Consider the following 25,092-nt stretch of genomic DNA (forward strand, 5'->3'; position numbering starts at 1 on the left):
TTGAACTTAACATAATAAACCATCAACCAAACTGTGAGCACATTTCTGGTCGTGAGCAGTTGACAGATTATTATGCAAAATAGTGAAATCATTTGATGATGACTTGGTAATATGGCGAAAGTGGTATGATACCATTTGGATAAGATGAAGTTGAAATATATTGGGTGTATCTGCTATGGGTCTTAAAGCATATTTTCTCTGGTGTTTCGACAGATATTTGCAGTTTCGTTTTTGCAGCCGGGGTGCAGCTGGAGTGGCCGAGCGGTTCAAGGCGCTTCAGTCTGGAACTGCGGGACTGCTACGGTCGCAGGTTCGAATCCTGCCTTGGGCATGGATGTGTGTGATGTCCATAGATTAGTTAGGTTTAAGTTGTTCTAGGGGACTGATGATCTCCGCTGTTAAGTCCCTTTAGTGCTTGGAGCCATTTGAACCCAAACAAAAACTGCTCACCAATTCTTACGCAGGACGCCAGGTGTTGATGGAAATTACAAACAGCACGATTTTTAAATCGGAATTTTGTGAGCCCATTAGATAGATCGGTCCTAAGTTAGTGTAGTGCGTTATTCGTCTTATCTATATGTATTAACAGAAATAGTAAAACACAAAGAATAATCAGTACTCCAGCAGCGACTGCATAACAGTAGCAGTCAGTGCACGCCAGCGTTGTGCTATCGCTGCTGGAACATTAGTTATTTTTCGTGTTTTACTAGCTGTATCGAATGTGCACGTAGAATTCCATTTTAAAAACAATTTTTTTCTAACGGGAACCAAACTGACGCTTTCCATAGAACCTGGGAGTCGAAAAAAGACATGATGAGCAGTATATGTTTGAGCTGACTCCAGCCACATGTTGCGCAAATGAAATTGCAAATTAATGCCGAAACAGCAGTGAAAATGCACTTGACGGCTCTTGGGAGAGACGCCCTAAATAATAAAAAAAATTACCAAACGTCACTGAGTTTCGTCGGTTTCTGATACGTGTTTAATGATTGATGCCATTTATAGCTCCTTTAGTGTAATGACGAATAACAAGAAAGCTCTTATACCGTTCTAGAAGCGGATCCTTGCGTAGCTTTCTAACAAGAGCAGACGGAGATAATTTCTAATTGGCTAAAGATTACTTAAAGATTGCACTTCTGTCAGACCACTTTTTTCTATCGAGTTGATCTCTGATATGGATAGCATATTAGCGACATATGAGAGAATAATTAACTTCGTGCTAGGAGAGCAAATTTTGCTTTGCGACTATCGAGATTTGTTTATCACCTTTGGGACAAAATAAGGTGCCAATTTTTGCGGGAGTTATGGAATATTTTCTAGTACGTAATATCTTTGTTGTCCCGTAGGATTTTGAGTAGGGTGTAGGATGTGATTGTGGTGTTGTTGATTCTGTTGTTTGAAAAGTATCATTACTGTCACAACCCAAAATATTAAAAAATGCCCTCCTTTTATAAAATTGAAATCAACAGGACGGAATGGGAAGTGCCAGAACGATACCAGATGCTTACTGCAGTAGGTTCAGGTGCCTATGGCCAAGTTTGGTATGTGCAGAAAAGAACGTTTATACTTTATAGTTTTATCAGTGTCTGTGCAATTAATGAAAGAATACCAGAGCTGAAATTTTCATAACTTTATTTAGGCTATCAAAGCTATTTTATCAGCGTTCAGGTGGCACTTCAGTTTTATAAGTACGGCGTCAAATAAAATGTACAACTTATTGTCCGAGAGCTGTGCAAATTTAAGTTACGAGAAATTTCGTCATGCTCAAAGTATATGCATATCGTTTCGCAGTTCAACATTTTGTGTCTTTTCTCCCCACATTCCATCCCTCTGATCCTTATCTCTCTTTCGGCTCCTGTCACCTCCGGTTCCTTTAACATTTCCTCGCTGCTTCACCATTTCTGCCTCTCTCCGACCATCATCTCCGTTCTCACATATTTCATTTACTTCAGAATTTCTACACGCTTTTCAGACATTTCTTTGTGTGATCTCCAATGTATATCACTTATCTGTGACTGCATCAGGAAGATGATTGACACTCTTGTAATCATGGGGCAGTATCAGAAAAATGGGTGACCTGCTGGAAAATCCCGGAAACATTTTTACACTTTAATTGAATTTCACATGAAGTAATACATGTACTATGATTGTCAATTGTATGTTGATTTGTTACCATTAATAAGGCATAACATAAAAACCTATTCTTTTAATTAATAGGAGCCTAGATATTTAGTTGTTCCAATATTGCTTATGGCTTTATCAGCGATTCCTTTTCCTACAACAATAGCAAAGTTGACATTTTCCAGTCAATCCTATAAGGCTATCCAAGAAATACAACTGTTATTACTGTAGGAATGGGCAATATCATTATAGCTCCATTTCAGTTTTCTGTTCACAAATGATCAAATTTAAGGAAAGTTGTTTTGTCAATGATGCAGCAATATTGAATTTTCTACTAGACAACCACTGTGCTATCATACCTCATTTGTATGTAATTGCTAGGTATTTCATTCTGTAATAGCAGGATTTATTGTCACTCTGACTCGATTTAAGTTGTATTTGTTCCATCTTGTGGCAATTTAGGATCGAAACTCAGAATGTCCTTTACTGAAAGAGCTGTTACTCACAATGAGAAGCCGGCCATTGTGGCCGAGCAGTTGTAGGCGCTTCAGTCCAGAACCGCGCGACTACTACGGTCGCAGGTTTGAATCCTGCCTCGGGCATGGATGTGTGTGATATCATTAGGTTAGGTTTAAGTAGTTCTAAGCTCTATGGGACTGATGACCTCTGATGTTAAGTCTCATAATGCTCAGAGCCATTTGAACCGTTTTCACAATGAGAGAGAATGGTGCTTCATAGTTCATATTATAATATTGTGGTTGCATGTAGCGAAATTATTGTCTGTACTGTACATATGGTATCAGAGACCTGGATATGTTAAAATTACATACTTGTGAAACCACTGTTTTGATTTTGTCGTAACATAACTATTGATCTACCCCAAATTATATTGAGATTTAAAAGAAATCCAATAATTGCATTGGAAATTTGTAACTTCCATATTTTGTGAATCAAAAATAGAATTTATTGAGATGTGTTTCAAGTGATGTTTTCCAGACTCTGCATCAATGCCCCAGATTAAATTTCAAACCTCTGTGTAGAGTCTTTTGGTGTGAGGGCTTGTGATATTGTTGATAGTGACCCATCCATCAGATGGGTTACTAAGCTCGGCAGCCCCCTTGGTACTATTTGAGAGGAGTATGCTATGTTCCAATGCTGGGTTTCACTCTCTTTATTCTCTGATCATCGTACAGTGCAAAAATGACAATGCACAGTGCAAAACACACACACACACACACACACACACACACACACACATATATATATATATATATATATATACACCTAAAAACAAAGATGATGTGACTTACCAAATGAAAGTGCTGGCAGGTCGACAGACACACAAACGAACACAAACATAACACAAAATTCAAGCTTTCGCAACCAACGGTTGCTTCGTCAGGAAAGAGGGAAGGAGAGGGAAAGATGAAAGGATGTGGGTTTTAAGGGAGAGGGTAATGAGTCATTCCAATCCCGGGAGCGGAAAGACTTACCTTAGGGGGGAAAAAAGGACAGGTATACACTCTCGCGCGCACGCACACACACACACACACACACACACACACACACACACACACACACACACACACACACATATATATATATATATATACAGACACAAGCAGACATATTTAAATATGAATCAAGAAGTCTAACCATGAATCGATTTTTAAATTCTGAGGATGGGCCATCACTCCAAATTATCACCTCTTCAGAATTAGATTAAAGTTCATTTTGGCAAATAGTATCATACAGTATATTCATAAAGACAAATATTGTGTCTCTGTCTTTCTGTGCATATTTGGGGTCGACAGAAGCGTCCGATCCCACGCGTTGGCTTTGACCCGTGACGTAAGGGTGTTGTGTGTGACGTCATGATGGCGAGGAGTTTGGTTTGTGAGTGTGGCGTGTTTGTAGATGTCGTGTTGTGGTTTGCTGTGCTCTCTGGTGGTATGTTCAGGGTTTTCATTTGTGTGGTGTAATGGGCTCAGTTTGCTTTTGCTCATTATCCAGAATTGCTCAAGCGTCGGCTGTGTTTGTAGTGGAATTCGTTTCAGTGAGTTAACGATTTTGTGTCAAGGTTAATTTAGTGTTTTTCGCTGTACATCGTGTGGTAATTTTAGTAAAATTAATCGGATAAAATTAAGTGCGCAGGTCAATGGAAGTGTTCGATCCCAACGTGTGGCTGTGTATGTTGATATTGGTATCGGGAGATGTTTTTGAGCTATATAGGCCAAGGGAAGTGTTTGATCCTAATTTATGGGATCGGGAGCTGCTGTTGAGCTATATAGGTCAAGGGATGTGTCCGATTCCAGAAGATATTGTGTTTAGTGGTATTTGGGGAGCTTTGTGATGTCGGTTTTTTCGTCGTTTTGTGTGGTTTTGTATGGGGGTGGGTGTCTAAATTTGTTTGTATTTAGTTTGCCCCCACCTGAAAACACCCCATTTCCCGCGCTTGTCCCGTTAGTGTCATTAGGCTTTCTGTGGAAAGTGGGTGTGTTTGTTTTTCGGTGTATTTTCGTCCTCATAATGTGTACGTACAGACTTTATATGCGCCATATTGGAATCGTGGTTTATGGTCGTATCCATCTTTGTGATGTCATGGGTCAAAGCAGACGGGCGGGATCGGACGCTTCCGTATTTCCCATATTTGAACATATAAGTTTTACATTTTCCCTTGTAGAATGTGGCTGCAGTAAATAAAAGAACACTTCTTCTAGACCACAATGCACTTTGAATCTCATTTTGATACGCGCAGGAGTGTGGCACAACAAAATCTACCTTAGGGACTACTCTCCCACTTTGTATTGTTTTATCCCTTTCAAAGACTGCATGCTGTATGCATTTTATGTTCACGTGATGCAGAATTTTAGGGAATTATCCTATGAGTACTTCAAACAATCCTCCCAAACACCCTTCCTCACAGAGGAGCTTAAACTTCATTTTTTGTCCAGTCTTTCCAAGCTATTTCTTTTTCAGGCTCACTTGGTGCCATGAGTTTACTCTCTGAGCTACATGTGAAACATTTATTTTGCCAACAATTAGAATTTAAAATAGAACGACACAAATGGGACTTCCAAAAGTCATCACTGTAGTGGTATTGGCACTCTCTTCAACTTCAGATTGAAATTCTCATGAATTTTACATTAGCATTGGTCAAGATGAGTAGACTTCAGAAGTAGAACATTCAGTGGTTTTGAGGAGCAGAATTTTGAAAATCCTATATGTAAATCTGTACTACACTCTTCCTTAAAGATGTGGAAGTCCTCTCATCAAAACATTGCCAGATAATACTGATGCATATTTTGTTTCTTTCTGTTGAACCAAAAGCACATAGTCTCTTTCATCCCTGGACGTGTAATAAAATATCTGTGCGAAAGAACAACACGGCAACTTGGAATAATCTTTATTGTGATTAGAGGATATTTTGTTGTGCATTTCATTTGCAGGGGTCAGGCCAATTTCTTCACAAGTCCTTCAACTAAAGCTACATTTTTCCAAGGGGATGTGGGAAGTGCCTGGATAGGCTTTGATAAAGCCTTGCCAAATGTCTGAGGACACCGGTATGGTGATATACACTTCTGGAAATTGAAATAGGAACACCGTGAATTCATTGTCCCAGGAAGGGGAAACTTTATTGACACATTCCTGGGGTCAGATACATCACATGATCACACTCACAGAACCACAGGCACATAGACACAGGCAACAGAGCATGCACAATGTCGGCACTAGTACAGTGTATATCCACCTTTCGCAGCAATGCAGGCTGCTATTCTCCCATGGAGACGATCATAGAGATGCTGGATGTAGTCCTGTGGAACGGCTTGCCATGCCATTTCCACCTGGCGCCTCAGTTGGACCAGCGTTCGTGCTGGACGTGCAGACCGCGTGAGACGACGCTTCATCCAGTCCCAAACATGCTCAATGGGGGACTGATCCGGAGATCTTGCTGGCCAGGGTAGTTGACTTACACCTTCTAGAGCACGTTGGGTGGCACGGGATACATGCGGACGTGCATTGTCCTGTTGGAACAGCAAGTTCCCTTGTCGGTCTAGGAATGGTAGAACGATGGGTTCGATGACGGTTTGGATGTACCGTGCACTATTCAGTGTCCCCTCGATGATCACCAGTGGTGTACGGCCAGTGTAGGAGATCGCTCCCCACACCATGATGCCGGGTGTTGGCCCTGTGTGCCTCGGTCGTATGCAGTCCTGATTGTGGCGCTCACCTGCACGGCGCCAAACACGCATACGACCATCATTGGCACCAAGGCAGAAGCGACTCTCATCGCTGAAGACGACACGTCTCCATTCGTCCCTCCATTCACGCCTGTCGCGACACCACTAGAGGCGGGCTGCACGATGTTGGGGCGTGAGCGGAAGACGGCCTAACGGTGTGCGGGACCGTAGCCCAGCTTCATGGAGACGGTTGCGAATGGTCCTCGCCGATACCCCAGGAGCAACAGTGTCCCTAATTTGCTGGGAAGTGGCGGTGCGGTCCCCTACGGCACTGCGTAGGATCCTACGGTCTTGGCGTGCATCCGTGCGTCGCTGCGGTCCGGTCCCAGGTCGACGGGCACGTGCACCTTCCGCCGACCACTGGCGACAACATCGATGTACTGTGGAGACCTCACGCCCCACGTGTTGAGCAATTCGGCGGTACGTCCACCCGGCCTCCCGCATGCCCACTATACGCCCTCGCTCAAAGTCCGTCAACTGCACATACGGTTCACGTCCACGCTGTCGTGGCATGCTACCAGTGTTAAAGACTGCGATGGAGCTCCGTATGCCACGGCAAACTGGCTGACACTGACGGCGGCGGTGCACAAATGCTGCGCAGCTAGCGCCATTCGACGGCCAACACCGCGGTTCCTGGTGTGTCCGCTGTGCCGTGCGTGTGATCATTGCTTGTACAGCCCTCTCGCAGTGTCCGGAGCAAGTATGGTGGGTCTGACACACCGGTGTCAATGTGTTCTTTTTTCCATTTCCAGGAGTGTAGTTGGCATTGGGATGTTCAGAAGAATAGCATTCTTCTTTTTCGCCCTGTGAAGGCACTCTCGAACAAGCTCCTTCTTTTGAAGCTCCTAGAGTTCCATTTCTGTCATACGGTACATTCTTTATGTTTTAATTTTGTTTATCTTTTTATTTCCTTCTTTCTGAAACTGTGGATTTTCTTCTTTGTGGCGACTTCTCATTTTCCTCATTCTGGCTGCACTTGTGAGCATCTTCTTTGGTTGATCTGCCATTTCTGTCAAAACGTAATCCAAATTAGACTTACGAACATCTTAAAATTAAATTATTTGCACATGACTGAAGCTAAATATGGATAGAAAGGAGTAAATTCATACTCTTACAGCATTGTTTAAGTAAAATTAGTATCCTTTACATACATTCATATGCATATGATGTCACATGTGGGACAATAGTACAATTAAGATATATATGAACACGTAATTGAACTATTGTTGTCATATGTCAGTACTTCCACTCCGACTTAGGAAACAGGGCCATCCCCTTTTTAAACTTTTTCTCTGGATGCAATTTGAATCATAACCTCATTTTTGTCACATGCAGAACAACTGATTTTGGATGAACTCAAAATCACATGGTCATAAGCTATAGATATGTTAATAAAATATGCATGCCGAGTATAGTCGTGCTTACTATTATCAGAAACTAGAACCACTTTCGGTGTTTCACACCCCAGGTATGCAGCTGTATGACTTGAAGAAGATATACTAATTCAGCATACACAAATCAGGTGATGGGCAGCCATCTTTAACATAATGCTGCCAACTCATAAAATGAAAATTCCTGAAGTATTATGCAGGGCACTGCTGTTGGTATATTTCATTACTCTGTAATGCGGTTTGTAACACTCAAAATTTTTAAAGTATACATGTGGTTGCTGCTTTTCATGGAACACTCCAGTATAGCCTCTTTGTTCAGGTAAAGTGAATGTTTAACACAACTTGTTTCGGGATGGATTCAGTTCCTGGAATTAGAATCAAGGCACGTAATTTCCAGTACCTTTAGTTTTAATCATTAATGGTTATCTAATTATTCTAATGCTGCCTTTTCTCTCTTTGCTGTTACTCCTATTGTTGATAAAACTCTACATCAGGGCTAGTGGCGTGCTTGTTTCATACAGCGATGTTGTCTTTGCTGTTAGTGAGTTGTGATGGGAAGCAAAGAGGAGTGTCAGCTGCTGGGTCTACCAAGCCAAAGAGAGAACAGGAGACAGATGATGTATATGTGATGCCTTTTCTTTTGGGCATGTCCAGAAGAACACACACGATTTTGACTCTGCAGGCATTATGAATTAGTCAGGACACAAAGGAACTCATGACATTAGCTGCCAGTGGCCATTGATTTAAATCAATGGGGAAGTTGAAAATTTGTGCTAGGGTGGGATTCAGAGCCTGACTTCCTGTTTACCCAGTTCGGCACAAAATTTTCAACTTTCCACATTGATTTAAATCAGTACCATTGTCAGCTAATGTCATTAATTACTTTGTGTTTTGATTGGCAGGCAGTGTGTTTAGAGGGATATTGTCACATTCTCATGGCAGTAGATCACAACCTCTTAAATGTAAACACATTGGGAAGGAACGGTAAATATTATTTGACACCTGAGATTATTAATTTAATATAAGATGTACTGTTAGGATGTAATCTAACCACAACCTTATAATTTGTTATGTATACGGCAGAAACCAATGTGTTTGAAAGTAAAGAAAGCTTCTGAGATGAAGTTTTTTTGTTGCTTTGACCATGTGTATGTACATGGGTTACTAGTTCTGAGAGGACTAAGCTGCCATCTTCAGATACACTTGAGTACAGGTTATGAAATCATGCTGTGTGGTAAGGTGCACATTTGTATTTGTAGCATCATAATGGATTCATGATAAAAAGAGAGTAGAACATTAAAAAGTGTAGCTCTGTCTTCATGGCAAGACAAGGTGATACAAATGTGGCATATCAAGAAGTGCTGCGTGTATCTGGTTTGGCTGCCAACTACAAGCCAAACACATGTGGCACTTCTTGATATGTCACACTTGTATGACTCTGTCTTGCCATAAAGACATTGCTATATTATTTTAATATTCTACCCACTATTTATTATGAACCCATTATGATGGTACAAACATAAATGTGTGGTTTATTGCACAGCATGATTTCATAACCTGTTCTTAGTGGATCTTAAGATGGCAACTTAGTCCTGTCAGAACTAGTAATCCAGTGTACATACACATGGTGAAGGCAATAAAAAACTTCATATCAGAAGTTTTATTTACATTGAATTAACTTATCACTATCCAGATGACAATGTCAGGTATCTATGAGAATTGAAATTGTTGTATTCTAATCCAACCTAGGCCTTTGGATAAGATACTGATCAGTCTCTCACCACAGCCAGGTTTTTAAACTTTCACATTCTTTGGCTTCGCCAACTCACAACGAAACTCACATTCCAACGTATCCTAAATCTCAGGCTAAGCTACAGATCAGTCTGTCACCACAACGCATTTTAGCTTTCACATTCGTTGCCTACACCAGCTCACAACCAAACTATCACATTCCAACTTTACCACAACATTGTAATTCATGACATGCTTGGAAGAAACTGTCACATTTGTGACAGTGAATTGCTGCTCCTTTAAATCACAGCTATTTAACTTGTGTTATTAGGTCCCATCCTAACACAGCCTCATAATTCGTGACTCACCGGAAAAAAGTCTAAGAAGAGAATGGTTTCTATTTTGGCACTATAAATTCATTGCCTCTTTCCTTTCCTCTCATTGGGTATGTGAAAGTATTATCCCATCAGCTGCACAAAACTGATGTTGCCAACCTGTGAGCAGTAGAGAAACGCTGCTGTGTCTTCCACAGGCTGTAATTTAGACTTTAGACCTCATTGTCCTTTGTGGTCTGTGGATATAATTTTTAAATACTCTCTCAGTCTAAGGTCATACTTACAGGTAGGTAATATCTTTCACAAACCATAATACAAATGGGTATATTTTACCTGTAATGATGGAATTTTTACATGGTGTGTAGTAATTAGAGCACTGTATTTGTATGTTGTGACTGATTTCTTTCTAGAGAGAAACTTCAATGCATTTTATTGCCACCATAGTTTAATGTATGTATTTTTTATCCACAAAGAATTAGCGTTAACACCTAGATGGTTGTCCCGTGATTATTGAAACCTCAGTAACAAGACACATTGAGGATTTCAGTAACTCAAAATGGGTATTATTTGCAATCCAGCCTTAGTGTTAATTATTACTTTTCCTAACAGTAGTATGAACATTGTGACAGTGCTGCTGATCACATTATGACAGAACTTCTTCTTCTCTCTATTCTCTAAGTGTTTCTCTGTCTTTACTAGGTTTGAAGATCGTTCTTGTCATTCTTATTTCCAAGATATCCAATTTCATGGTGTGCCAAAGTTTCATGCTCAAGGTTACAATTGGGTGAATGGTGTATCTATGAAGACTGAAGTGAAAAATGAAAATTCGTACCAAGCCCGATGTCTCCTACTCACTAGGCAGATATGCTAACTATTATGCCACACTGGCACATTTGCTTCGCACAACTGTTCAAACTGCTCTAGCGTGCGTCCCTCTTCAATCCAAATTCCCATTCACACCTCAGCCCAATAGATATTCCCCCTAAATTCAAACAGCAGTGTAGAGGGTCTCCAAATGTATTGGAATAGTGCCTATGCATCGAACAAAATTGAGGATTCTGCTTGAAACCAGGCATAGGTGCTTTGATCAAATGCTGTTAGAGTTTAAGGGAAATACTATGTGGGTGGAGACACGGATGGGAATTTGGACTAAGAAGGAAGGCATCCATGCAGCTGTGCAAAGCCACTGCGCCAGGGTGGCATAATGGCAAGTGCATCTACCTAATGAACAGGGGATCCGGGTTTGAAACCTGGCCTGACACAAATTTTCATTTGTCACTTCAGTCTGCACATATACATCACACATAGATGTTTCAGATTTCAAAAGATCTCTGGAACCATTATGTTTCATTTGAAAAATCCAGGATGGAATGTAACAACATAATGGGTAGGAAAGTAGCTACTCACCATACAGCAGAGATGCCAAGGTGCATATACGCACAAGAAAAAGACACTCAGAATTAAAGCTGTCAACCATTGGCCTTCATCACACCCAACTGCAGTCTCAGGCAACTAAAGCCACACTGTGAGCAGCAGCACCAGTGCATGATGGGAGTGGCAATTGGGTGGGTAAGGAGGAGATCAGGGCAGGAGATCAGGGCAGGGAGAGGAAGGGATAGTATGGTGGGAGTGGCGGACAGTGAGGTGCTGCTGGTTAGATGGAGGGCAACAGAGGGGGAAGTAGTGGAAAAGGAGATAAATAAAAAGACTGGGTCTGGTAGTGGAATGACGGCTGTATAGTGATGGAATGGGAACAGGGAAGGGGCTGGATGGGTGAGAACGGTGAGTAACGAAGGTTGAGGCCAGGAGGTTTACAGGAATGTAACATGTATTGCAGAGAGAGTTCCCACCTGCGCAATTCAAGAAAGCTAGTGTTGGTGGGAAGGATCCATGTGGCACAGGCAGTGAAGCAGTCATTGAAGGATATCATGTTTAGCAGCGTGTTCAGCAACAGGGTGGTTCACTTGTTTCTTGGCTACAGTTTGACAGTGGCCATTCATGCGGACAGACTGCTTGTTGGTTGTCATGCCCACATAGAATGCAGCACAGTGGTCGCAGATTAGCTTGTAGACCACATGACTGCTTTCACAGGTAGCCCTGCCTTTGATGGGATAGGTGATGTTAGTGACCAGACTGGAGTAGATGGTGGTGGGAAGATGTTATGGGACAGGTCTCGCATCTAGGTCTACAGGGGTATGAGCCAAGAGGTAAGGGTTTGGGTGCAGGGATTGTGTAAGGATGGACAAGTATATTGTGTAGGTTCAGTGGACAGCGGAATACCACTGTGGGAGGGATAGGAAGGATAGTGGGCTGGACATTTCTCATTTCAAGGCACGATGAGAGGTAATTGAAACCCTGGTGGAGAATGTAATTCAGGCGTCAGTAGTGACGAGCAGAACACCATGTGGTAAAGGGGAAGGAAATGTGGAAAGTTGGTGGAGGAAATGGTTGGTATCTTTTATACAGGAGGGTAGGTTCTGGGTAATAGGTTGAAGGTTGAAGGTGTTGGTATATGAGAGCAGAGATTCTCTCAATGGGAGTGCAGTAACTGGCCACAATGAGGCGTTCTGGGTGGTTAGGTTTATGGACTTAGGGAGCATGAGCAGGGGGTGGGGGCAGCAGGCCTGAAAACTGGTCTTTCCTCCATTTGCCTTGCCTCCTTTAATTAAGGACCAGTTTAGTACTAGGGGTGACCTAGATGCAAGACCTGCCCCATACATCGTCCCACCACCATCTACTCTAGTCCGGTCACTAACATCACCTATCTCATCAAAGCAGGGCTACCCGTGAAAGCAGTCATGGGGTCTACAAGCTGAGCTGCAACCACTGTGCTGCATTCTATGTAAGCATGACAACCAACAAGCTGTCTGTCCACATGAATGGCCACTGACAAACTGTGGCCAAGAAATAAGTGGACCACCCTGTTGCTGTACTTACTGCCAAATATGATATACTTCATTTCAGTGACTGCTTCACAGCCTGTGCCACATGGATCCTTCCCATTAATATCGGCTTTTCTGAATTGTGCAGGTGGGAACTTTCCCTGCAATACATCCTATGTTCCCGTAACCATCCTGGCCTCAACCGTCGTTATTCACTGTCCTTACCTATCCAGTCCCTTCCCTGTTCCCACTCCAGCATTCATTCATTCCAGTTTCCAGTCATCATTTGCAAAAAATAGCAGCTGCGATAGCTTTGTCATTTCCTCCGTAAACATCTTGTATTGAGCATGGTTTTTCCAGTGTCCAGGAGGGGGCATACAAGTAGGTGGCTTGGATCTTCTTCAGCCCCGCTGTTGCAAGAGGTGTCTGCACTCGCTGGAAGGATTCCCTATTTCGTCAGATTGGTCTTGCATCGGGTGGGCACCCACTCTTAGGCTGTTGAGGAACCTCCATACAAGCTATTGTAGGTTTGCACCAGGAGCTAGTACTTTTGGTGGTACATCTACGGGCAGTGAGCTCTTCCATGTTGCAAGACGAATTGTCTCCAGTGGCACAGTCCTAGCAAGGAAACTCTTGCGGGATTGCAGCAGTGGCCCTCTGGATATTGGGTGGGGTTATTCCAATAATCGGATACAGTTTCTGCACTGGTGTTGGCTTCAAGCATCCTGAGATGATCCTTGCAGTATTGTTGACCACAATATCGACTTGCTTAGCATGAGCTGAAGCGTTCCACATGGGAGCAGCATACGCAGTGACTGATACACTAAGCGCAGGTGCAGAAGTCCTTACGAGGTGCGGATTGACTCCCCAGCTGCTGCTAATCGGCTTCTTAAGTATCCCACTGCGAGCAATGACTTTATGTTTAGACATTGCTGCCTGTACACTAGAGCCCTGTCCAGTGTGACACCTAGGTAGACTGGTGTTGGGAAATTTTTCAGTTGCTCTCCTCACCATGTGATGTCTGGCTTTTGCTACACTTCCCTGTTTCGTAAGTAGAAGGCATTCACTTGAGTTTTACTGGGGTCGGGCATCAGGTGGGTGGCATCATAGTACTTGGAGAGCTCATCCATTGCTAGAGACAGTTTTCCCTCTACTTCTTTAAAGGTTGGACCCTGAACAGCTACTGCTGTGTCATTGGCGTAGATGAAAGAGCGTAGTACTTGCTGGTACTGGCTAATCATTTATGTATATATTGTACAGTACTGGAGCAAGCACACTGCCTTTGGGGAAGTCTGTTCTGTGTTCACCATCTACTCCTTTTACCCTGTAATGAACTTAGAATTTTCTGTTCTGAAGGATGGTACTAACAAGGGATGCTAGCTGGTAGTCCTTAGTAAGGTTATACAATTTCTTTAACAGTTTCTTATGCTTCACAGTGTCTTATGCAGCTGTTAAATCAACAAAAGTGACTCCAATACTCTCACCATGTTCAAAACTATCTTCAATGTGCTGGGTTAGTTTCAAGATCTGACTACAGCATGATTTGCCAGCATGAAAGCATGTTGTTGTGGGATAAACTTCACTTAGAGGGTGGCACTGATTGGACTAAGTACCAGCACTACACAACCGTTATTCCACCACCACACCCAGTCTTTTTATTTCTCTCCTTTTCCACTACTCCCCATCCCACACACACCCCGCCCCCCTCCATCTCTCCCCCACTCTCCGTGTAACCTGCACCAGTTCAATGACCACCACCCCCACAATATTATCCCTCCCTCTCCCTGCCCCAGCCTCCTCCTTACCCCCAACGAGTCGCCACCCCCATCGTACACTGGTGTTGCTACTCGCAGTGTGGTTTCAGTTGCCTGAGAATACAGTTTGTGTGTGTGTGTGTGTGTGTGTGTGTGTGTGTGTGTGTGTGTGTGTGTACTGTTGACGAAGGCCAATGGCCAAAAGCTTTAATTGCGAGTCTTTGTTGTTGTGCCTATCTGCGACTCAGCATCTCTGCTATATGGTGAGTAGCTACTTTCCTTCTCTATGTTAGTTTTTTGAGTGAAGGATATTGATGTAGATCTTACATTTGTTCTGTACAACTCGACTGGATCTCTCTCTCTCAACTCCCAGGTGTCTAAATTTATTCCATATTTTAACCTTAGTCCACTTTCAGACATTACCACACACACACACACACACACACACACACACACACACACACACACACACACACACAGTCTGTCATTCATTGGTCCATAATTTCACTTTTGCAGCATGCTGCATAATATTTTCTGTCATACTTTTCAGTTTATCTTTGTCTTAGTTCAACACTCACAATGGTTTTCTGTGTTGACTCACAGATCACGATGTCTTTTTCAACTCTACTCTGTTGCACTGGTTCTGTCTGTGTTCTTGATGACCCTTTCCAGCCTTAGATTGAGTAAACTTATGCATCACTGCACCTGAGCTTGCAATTCATTTGAAACCTCGGACTTACCTCTTCACCTGCCACCAATTATGTTAGTTTAATAAGCACTTTGAGTGCTTGAAACATTTTCGTGATAACTACAAAGGCTCTTTTGGTGGGTTATATCATTTGTATCTTTAAAGGCAGTGAAAAGTTTGTGCAAGTCCTTGTGATGTTCATCGCATCTTTTCCATGGGGAAAAAATATGTATGTCTTGTCAGGAGACTGATTGGTTCTTTCATTCTGTACAATCGAAATTTTCATTGACACAGGCACACAAACATTTTATACTGTTAACCATTAGAAGCACTACCTGAAGCCAAATCCTGATGTGCTTCAGTTGTTCTGATGGTGCCACTGGTGACCAGTACCAGTAACAGTAAAAACTTTTGTGTGATTGTGTCAATAAAAATATTAGATGTACTAACTTTTCCCATAGCTTCCTTAAAATAAATGTGTCATTTACAAATGACTATAAGAGAGGAGTGTGATGATTACATATGCCTCCGTAATGCACCCAAATGATACACCAGGTGGTCAGCACCTCACATTCTCAGTTAATACTCATTGTTGATACCTTGCAGACGCTTGTTGGGTAGTTACCAGGATGTTCTATGTACATTTTCAAAGTATGATTAACAAAATTGTAGACAGTATTTTACATGCCATAGTAAGGTGGAATTACCACTGTAGTTGTAACAGTATGTCTTTAGGCCTTTTCATTCTTAATGAGCCCATTCGAATTTAAGTATGTCTCACAGGAGTGAAAGGAGACTAAGTTACTTATTTATATGTTTCATGTTCTGTTCTCACCTCTCTGCTTTATGGCACATACGTAGGTATTATTCGCTTGGGCTCTGGAAAATAATATCAGTGATCACACATCCATTTCATGGGCATTAAAGACAATGCCATTTTGTGCATGCCCTCCTCCTCATCGTCTTCACCCTTCTCCACCCCCCCCCCCCCACCCCCCTGCCCTTTCCTCAGAGACCGTCTAAAGAATATGTACCTTTTAAATTAAACAGATGAAATGCATCCATGGGAAAAAGATAGACATTAGCAGTTGATCTCTCCTTCTGCTTCTGTGGACACTGTTCAATTTGGAACAGAGTAAGTCTTGTGTTCAAATGACCACCCACGTTTCTTTATTAAGCTGTGATGGAAAGGGATCATCATAAAACGCAAAACTGTATGCTTAGCTAGGCATACTGGATTCTGTATAGGCAGATTCCTGTATTTCAGCATAAAGATTGTACCTGGTGTGTGGTAGGTTATATTAAGGCTTTGACAGATTAAGCCATTATTGCATACATTCCAAAATCATTCGGACATTTCAGAATACATCTTGTCGATTGTTGGAGCAAGGAGTATCCCTTGCCAATCAGAGACAAGTATGTGCATCTATGAGTTGTTTCAAGCGGAGTCAGTTAATAGGAAACCATGCAGCTTTTAGGGTTATGAAGACAAAATTACACCATAAAAGCCCAAGAAGATGTGGTAGAGGTAATTCTTAAACTATTCTACATGTTCTAGGTAAGCTAGACTTTGGTTTATATTGTGTTATGTTATTAGTTGTGTCAGTATAAGCTTCATTAAAGAAATAACCTAGTGTTGTATCACATTTGTTGGCTTAGCCAACTCCCAGCCAGTTGTCTCTCAACTAACACAGACCTCAAGCTGTGCTACAGATCAGTCCTGCCAACTCAGTCTTAAAAAGAAATTAGATGGTGACATCACTGGTCCAATTTCTCATCCTATCATCTGGGTTTTGTATAGTTTCCTAAATTGATTGAGATGGATTCTGAAATAGGTACTTTGAAAGATACATGCCTAATTTTTCACCACCCTTTTTACAACTGGGTTTCTACTCATCTCTAATGACTTTATTGACAGTAATACATTAAACTGTAATCTTGCATTCTTCCTCTGCCAGAATCTGTGTATCATCCTTGGACAGCTTCAGAGCTAGGCAGAATATAGTAATCCATGTATGCCTTCCACATTCTAAAGCCACTTGGGTTTTGCTTCAGTGTAAGAGACAAATTTCATGTTAGATATAGCTTGATTCCAATGGGGCTAATATTGATCCTCATTCTGAGAGCTCGTCAAAACCATGAGATTCTCTGTAGCTATAGTAGTGTTGGTTTGGCTACCTAAGGGGGGGGGGGGGGGGAGGAGGAGGTTGGGAAGAATGATAGCCATGAATAAATACTCATCATATTTGTTTTGTTCACTATAAGATTTGACTATATTTTTCTCCATCTGATACTTGACTCTTTTGCTAATGGTTAGGAAAAAAAATCTTTAGTTTTGGGTTCCATCTTATTGGTGGTTGTTTTTTCTCTATTTAGAATAACCTTACTGTACTGCCTTGAGGTGTAATATGCTGTAGTAGTTTCATGAATTGGGCTTCCAAAGATACTTACTCATTTTACTCTACTCTATTCTTCTCTTGTGGCGTATTACTTGGACTGGCAGGTAATGTCAAGCGCTGTCGCAATTTTAATGTGAGGGAGTCTTGATCCTCAAGTGTGTGTTTAAACTCGTAATCTGTTTTTATATGGCTGCTAACATCGTTTAACCCTCTGTTAAAAGTTTGTAGAGTGTAGTTGATTTTTCTGTTAAACATCCAGCCATTTTCAACTACGTTATATCAAATTAAGTTCATAATATTTGGTTGGAAGAGTAGCCCAAAAAGAGTGGATTTTAATCTTTTATCTGAGTAAACAATCCATTTAGATTTTAAGCAACCACATTGCATTTTAAACCTAACTGGATTGTGTATGGCGGATACCACTCTAAAGGTTGTGAAATTTAGCCAATTTAAAATTTTTTCATCAGTTTTCTGACTGGTTTCAACCACCATGGACCCAAGTTAAAATGGTCATTCTCAAATTTCAGATCCAAGAACAAAGTGCATAATGTCTTGGTCCTATTTGAATAGCCTTCTGTAACCTTTGCAAAGCATTTATCAGTTCCAAAACAGGCTAAGGCAGTATTAGTCACAAATTGCAAAGAATTTAGATGATCCCCATCATGAGAGCTGCTGTGCTAAGGCTAGAATGCCATATTTTGTGATACAATGACACCAATTCATTACTAGAACTACCTAGAAAATATTATTACTGTTGCTGTTGTTGCCAGTCAGTGTTCTTGCTTATCTATTTTTTGAGCTGCTATTGGGAAACAGCCATTATAATCATAATCCATACTAAACAGTTTTTCGTGGTGCTGGGCTGAGCATATATGAATTTAATGACCCAGGGTTGGAATGAATGTTCACTCCAGTGAGACTAGGTGCCCAGATTGAATTTTTACACTAAAGTGTTCATACTCAAAATTGCATTTTTGCGGGTATATTTTGCTGGGTTGTGTGAGTATTTTTTTATTACTATATGAACTAACAGGGTCTGAGCAACGCTTTACTCTCAACTGATACACTATTGTGATAGTGCGACTAAGATTTTGTCTACTGAATACATTCATAATGAGTTATTCCATGTCAAGTCTCATTTTAGAAATCATCCCCACCTTACAACTTAGGATTCTGTTTACCAAATATTGGACATGTATCTCTCTGTCCTTGTTATAGGTAATTGTACAACATTGTAGCTCTCAGTATGCAGTACATACTTCTTGGAGTTCTTTTAGTCAAATGTGTTGAAACTTTGTGATGAGGATATGAAAGTTTTTGTCATGATTGGGTGATGTTGGTACATGAGAGTTAGTACATTAGTCTGGATGGTTTATCATATAGAAGATAAAGGTGTTTTGATATAGTATTTTGCCACACCTATTGTGGCAAAGTGACATTTGGTAAAGGGTTTAAAAGAAGCATGAAACATTGACAGAGCAAAACTGTATGATAGTCCAAGACTCGAATCAACAATTCTCTTACCATCTGATCAATACAAGGACATCTCATTATCCACTGCAGCATCTTTAATTCTGTCAGTAACTTTTCAGCTACTTCCCAAACACACTGTTAGTAACTTCCTGACAGGGTAAAACTGTGTAGCAGACCAAAACCCAAACTTGAAACCTTGCATTTTGTGATCAGTGCTCTAACCAACAAATCATAGACTGTACCTAAGCCATTCTCAGTGTTGGCCTTTCACCCAGGTGTGATAGTCAAACAGTGTTAGTCAGAGCATTGCTCACAAAAGGCAAGGTTTCAGATTTGAGTTTTGGTCTGGTACACAGTTTTAATCTATCAGGAAGTTACTCAACAGTTCACACTGTGTTACGGGTTGAAAATTCCATTTCGGAAGTTTTCACGCATTAGGCTATATCACCAGCTGTACTTCTAGAACAAAGTTGCTAATTTCAGAGAAAAATACCTGACACAATGTTATTTGCAAAGTTGGTTGTAATTTGTATTTACAGCACCAAATTGTCAGATATTTGGTCACACTAATTGCCCTGTGTTGTCGGTTGGTGTTCTTCATCAGCGAAGTGTCATATTAGTAATAATCAAGGTTAAAGACATGACTGTCAGATCATTGGCAATTTTTTTCCAGGCACTTGATAGAACTTTGATGCCTAGCAGAGAGAGAGAGAGAGAGAGAGAGAGAGAGAGAGAGAGAGGGGGGGGGGGTACTGAGAGAGAGAGAGAGAGAGAGAGAGAGAGAGAGAGGGAGAGGTGGGGGGGGGGGTGCTGAGAGAGAGAGAGAGAGAGAGAGAGAGAGGGGGGGGGGGGGTGCTCTCATAACTTGCTAGGAGAATGCAGTTATATACCACTTCAAATGAGACTTTGCTTATTGAACCATGCTTGGGTACAAACCATTGTTTGGGTTATGGATTATTCTTTAGACCTGCCTGAGAATAAATCAGAATCATGTTTAGTTAAAGTACCCAATGGCCCACTGGAAAGATGCTATTCTTGTGTCAGAGTATGAATTACATGTATTGAGTAGGCTAATCACATGTTATCTTTCATGTTTGTATGTGAGTTTATTTTTACTGTGTATTTAGTGATAAGTGAGATAGTCTCCCCTGGTAGATACTGCTTATCCATCAGGCTTATTGCATTATGCCTCCTGACTCATATTTCCAATCTAAATACTTGCTACATATCTTGTTTTGTTTTACCAGAGTTATATATACCTATTTCTCAATGTGAAAAATGTATGAAGTATTGAAACAGTTCTAGCTGGGGCACTCTTTGAGATACCAAAAACTTAGTTATAATAGTTTAAAAATGATGAAGTTGCAGGAGTTAACAACTTTAAAAACTGTAATACTCTTTAAACTTAGTTTATACTTGCCACACAATTGTGTATCTCAAAACAGTTACACTGTTAATACTCCATCATTTACACATGTTGACATGACTCATTAGTGACCACACTATTTTTCTCTGATTGTTTGGTCAGCAGGTCTAAGCGCTTTGGTTGAGAGCTGAGGGTAAAAGATGTGAGAGCTAAGAAAAGTGAAGAATGAAACAGCAAAGTGAAGTAAATGTTGCTAAAAGTCTGGATCAAAACAAGCTGTAAATATAAAGTCCATTTGAACTGCCTGATTTGTGTACATTTGTATCTGTAAATCTACATTAGCAACATTACTTGCCAGTTTCTTCAGTCTAGGTACCAGGCTTAGATAGAAAGGGGTGAGGGGGGGGGGGGCTCATAAGAAGAATTATAGCTTCTACAGAGGTATACAGACAGTTGTTTTTCCCAGGTTGATGTCCTTACTGACTGGACATGGAGTTTGTATTTTGCGTGATATTATGTTTTATTTGTCTCTTTTAAATTCTTTATAACTTATTTATGTTTTTCTGAAATAAAAGATGCAAGGAAAGGGGAGGACTGAAGACTTTTGAAAGAGGGGTCTGCAGGAATCTGTTTGTCATGCATGGTGCATTGCTCTTATACAGTAGTTGTTTTTTGGTTCAAGTTGATGACGGAGTTAACAGTTGCACTACCCCAGAATGTAGTCCCATATTTCAGAATTCTGTGGAACTGGGCAAAGTATGCAGTTGAAACAGTGTGGAATCTTGCTTTGTGTGAAAGCATACTCTTTTCAGTGTCACATTTGCTTTTGTTAAGTGTATTCACCATTCAAAATCATTGTGAAGCCATATTCCTAAACATTATGTTTCCAATGAGGGTGTCATCACTCCTCTGGCATTTGTCACATAAGTTATGGCAACTTACCCCATTAAACAGAAGTTTAAAAAAGTTGTTTTGGATGTATTTATTGTTAGTTTATTTCCATCTAACCAGTCATTTAGCCAGTCTGTAGCTTTATTTACATTTGGTAGTTGTCTGGAGGTTTTCACTGTAACAAAGATGCTAGTATCATCTGCTAACATGGTATTTATTTGTGATTCAGTGCTTAGATCTGAGTTGGCTATGTACAGAAGGAAAAAGATTAGGCCCAAGGTGGATCCTTGTGGGATCTACTTTTTATTTTTCCTGCATCTGAAAAATATTTTCTTAGTGCTATCAGTTAGTTTCATGTGTTGTTATTACTTTCTGTTTCTTATTTGTTAAGTATGCGCAGAACCATTATAATGAAGTTCCTGTAATGCCATGCTTTTTTCCAGCCTTTCCAGCAGGATTTTGTAGTCCAAAATGTCATAAGCTTCACTTAGATCTAAGAAAATTCCAGCAGCATTTTGTTTTTTGTCCATTGCTTCTAGCATGTTTTGTAAAAAATTATAGAGCGTGTTAATCATAGATTTATTTTTCTAGAAGCCATGCTGACCATCAGTAAGGAATATGTTCTTGTCCAGGAATTTCATTAACCTTGCTACACATGATTGTTTCAGTGATTTTAGCAAAACCTGATAATAAAGAGACTGATCTACAGTTTGTAAATTATAAAATCTGAAAGATCATCGGTTCCCGAGGACATTTTTTGATGGTTTTTGCTATGTGAATGATTTCTTTTGGGGTTGTTTCATAGAGATAGGTTGCATAGAGGCAAGAATTTACTTTGTTCTGGTGTGGACTACCTCTCTTACTTCTGATTATTAGATTTTTTGTTTTGTCTGCATAGTACTGAATAAAGAGATTTGCAATCTCTTGTCGTCACAGTTCAGGGTGATATTTTCCTTTTTGCTATTTCCTTCCTGTTTTATTACTCTCCAGTGCTTTTATTTTCTGACTCTGACATAAACTTATCATTATCCATTCTTTTTGTTTGTTGTATGACTTGTTTGTGTATCTGGATGGGATTCGAACCCACGCGTGCAGAGCACATTGGATTAGCAGTCCAACGCCTTAACCACTCGGCCATTTGTTTTATAATTGTTAAGGAGAGGGGATACGTTGTGGTACTTTTTTTAAAAATTCAGCAGTTCTCTTTTTGTGCTGCTTGAGACTTTTAGGCCTCTTGTTATCCATCTCTGTACTTTTGGACTTTTGTTCCCAGCCCCTGTGTTTTGAGAGGAAACAATGTTTCAAAATAATAATTGAATATCAGAACTTCTCAAACTTCTTGTAGATTCATGCATCTGAGAAATTTTTACCCACCTTTCTCTTGATAACAAGTGAATGAAAATTTCTATGCTCTGTGTTTTGAACCTTCTTGCAGTCAAAGTTCTTTTATGTTGTGCAAATTATGATATTATCAAAGTTGAGAAAGTTTGTTGTTGTCGTAGTTCTTAAATCAATTGCACGAAAAACAAACTCAAATTTTCTTATTAAAAGTGTGTAATATTAGTGTTAACTTAATTGTACACATGATCTTCTGACGGTAGGGTTTATACATTGCTGAACTATGACACATTTCACTTATTAACATTTTGTTTTGCTTTAATTTGCTGCTGGGTGATGCTGTGCTTATGGACATTACATTTGTCAATTGACAAAGATGTATTAACATAAAAATAAACAGATAGACCAAAATATGAACAATGTATAGCCAAAGTTTGATGAAACAGGCTGTTTTCATTTGCCACTAAACAAACGTCAGTAAGTGTTATAGATGTAATAAAACCTCTGCTTCTCATGGAATTACCCTGGTGTGAGCATAATTATGGGACAGAAGTCTTATTGTTTGATCAGTGCTTATGCTTCCAATATGTGGTTGTGTTATCAGTGATTTTGGTTGATGCACCTTGCAAATTAATCATTTATTGTTCATTTTCTTTTTTCAGCTCTGCATTTGATACAAAACTGCAAATAAAGGTTGCTATAAAAAAACTAGCACGTCCATTCCAGTCTGCAATCCACGCGAAAAGAACATATAGGGAATTGAGAATGTTGAAGCACATGAACCATGAAAATGTAAGTAGTAGATGCTAATTTCATGAAACAAGAAAATTGGAATACAGAAATGTTAATTTTGCATGAAGAAAGACAATATTTTCAACTTCAAGTACATCCTGTAGAAATATGTATACAAGACACACACAAGGAAAGCCAAACTTTTAGTAGAATCAGTTCCATCTTCTTAGAGAGATTAGGAAGCCCAATATGGTGGATGGTGAGTGAAAGGAAGCAGGGATAATCTGATTGATCACCCCTCTCTCTTTCATACCTTCCCTCTTTTTCCTGTCAAGAGATAAAGACATATAGTTCTATATGATTCTTGTGGCAAGGGGGTTCACAGTTGACTGTGAGAACAGGATTGGCAAACACGAGCCCCTTGCCATCACAATGGTATTACCTATTCTGCAATATAATTCGAGCTTCTGACTGTCCTCTACTTCCTTTTCCCCCAAGGAGCTTGCATTTGGTGACTCTGGGGTGTCCAAAAAAAAGGGGGGGGGATGGGAAGGGGGTTGCAGATCAACACTGTCAGCTGTCTTCTGCCTTAAGCTCTGAGCTTAATTCAGTAAACACTTGAGGGTGTATATAAACCACAACCTCGAGGTGAGCTGTGTGCCAGTGTGGATGATGGCTCTGAGGAGGAACGTCATTAGTGTGCACCTTTAGGGTATGTCACATTCCAGTTCTCTTTAGGCTTGTCTAGAGATGTGGGGCTTTGCATAGATTTATCACCCTTTCCCCAGCTGTTGCTTGTGGAATAACTACGGATTCTACTAACCTAGCCAGAACTGCTGTTCATGGTAAGAGTTTACTATCGGCAGTACAACACCCAGCAACCAAAATGAGATCAAATAGATAGCCTTCAGGACAACAGATTTAACTTGTATAAAAATACAGAATGAAATTTCCGCTTCACAGCAGTGTGTGCACTGATATGAAACCTCCTGGCAGATTAAAACTGTGTGCTGTATTGAGACTCGAGCTTGGGACCTTTGCCTTATGCAGGCAAGTGTTCTACCACTGGTCCCAAGTTTGAGTCTTGATCTGGCACACAGTTGTAATTTGCAAGGAAGTTTCATGTATAAAAATAGTTGTAACAGGTCAGTCATAGTGGTAATCAACATTTGCCTTTTTCTCAAAAGAGACAGAGGCACCTATGAATAACTGTCGCCCTTCAATGTGCACTAAGTTTTGGAAATTGTATTGGGATTGTTGAAAAGAATGAAAAACCTCTGTTGTCATGGCTGATCAAGTACCATAGTTCTTGGATGCTAATCAGCCTGTGGAGTGTGCTATACACTCATTGTAATACACTACAGATGGGTCATTCACTAGGGAACAGTTCACTGAACTGAATGGAAGAACTGAGGAATGACTTCTAATAAACGATTGTTCACTATTCCCTTCAGGTCCCTCGTATTCCCACTTCAGTCTTGTTTGGTCGGTCTTGATCTAGTTCCTGCACTGCCATTCCTTTTTCCCGTCTTGGTTCTGTTTGTTGTCTCTTGTTTTTTTGGGTGGTCACTCATTAGTAGTGTTAGCTGCACACTTCTTATATTCAATTGCAGCTCATTTCATTCACCTATTCTTGTTCAGTTTCAAACCTTTCTCAGAATCATTACGTCTAGTTCTTTTACACTGTTCAGCATCCATGACTGATAATTTATTATTTTGCTATAATTGTTGATTGAAAGTAAGACAACAA

General features: G+C 40.6%; 1 protein-coding gene and 1 non-coding gene across 3 annotated transcripts in view; one reads left to right on the forward strand and one right to left on the reverse strand.

Annotated features, from left to right (window-relative positions):
* Positions 1–1,311: 1,311 nt before the first annotated feature.
* LOC126187458 (mitogen-activated protein kinase p38b) overlaps positions 1,312–25,092 on the forward strand; it is a 100,347-nt gene continuing 76,566 nt past the window's right edge. For both annotated transcript variants that reach the window (XM_049928549.1, XM_049928551.1), the window contains exons 1-2: positions 1,312–1,541; positions 23,273–23,402. In XM_049928549.1, coding sequence (XP_049784506.1) covers positions 1,438–1,541; positions 23,273–23,402 — 234 coding nt within the window. In that variant the 5' untranslated portion in view covers positions 1,312–1,437. The remainder of the gene's footprint in view (positions 1,542–23,272; positions 23,403–25,092) is intronic.
* On the reverse strand, positions 22,334–22,412 carry Trnas-gcu (transfer RNA serine (anticodon GCU)). Its single transcript has one exon. It is a non-coding gene; the product is annotated as a tRNA-Ser (tRNA).

The sequence above is a fragment of the Schistocerca cancellata genome, chromosome 5 (assembly GCF_023864275.1).
Source record: "Schistocerca cancellata isolate TAMUIC-IGC-003103 chromosome 5, iqSchCanc2.1, whole genome shotgun sequence".
NCBI lineage: Eukaryota > Metazoa > Arthropoda > Insecta > Orthoptera > Acrididae > Schistocerca > Schistocerca cancellata.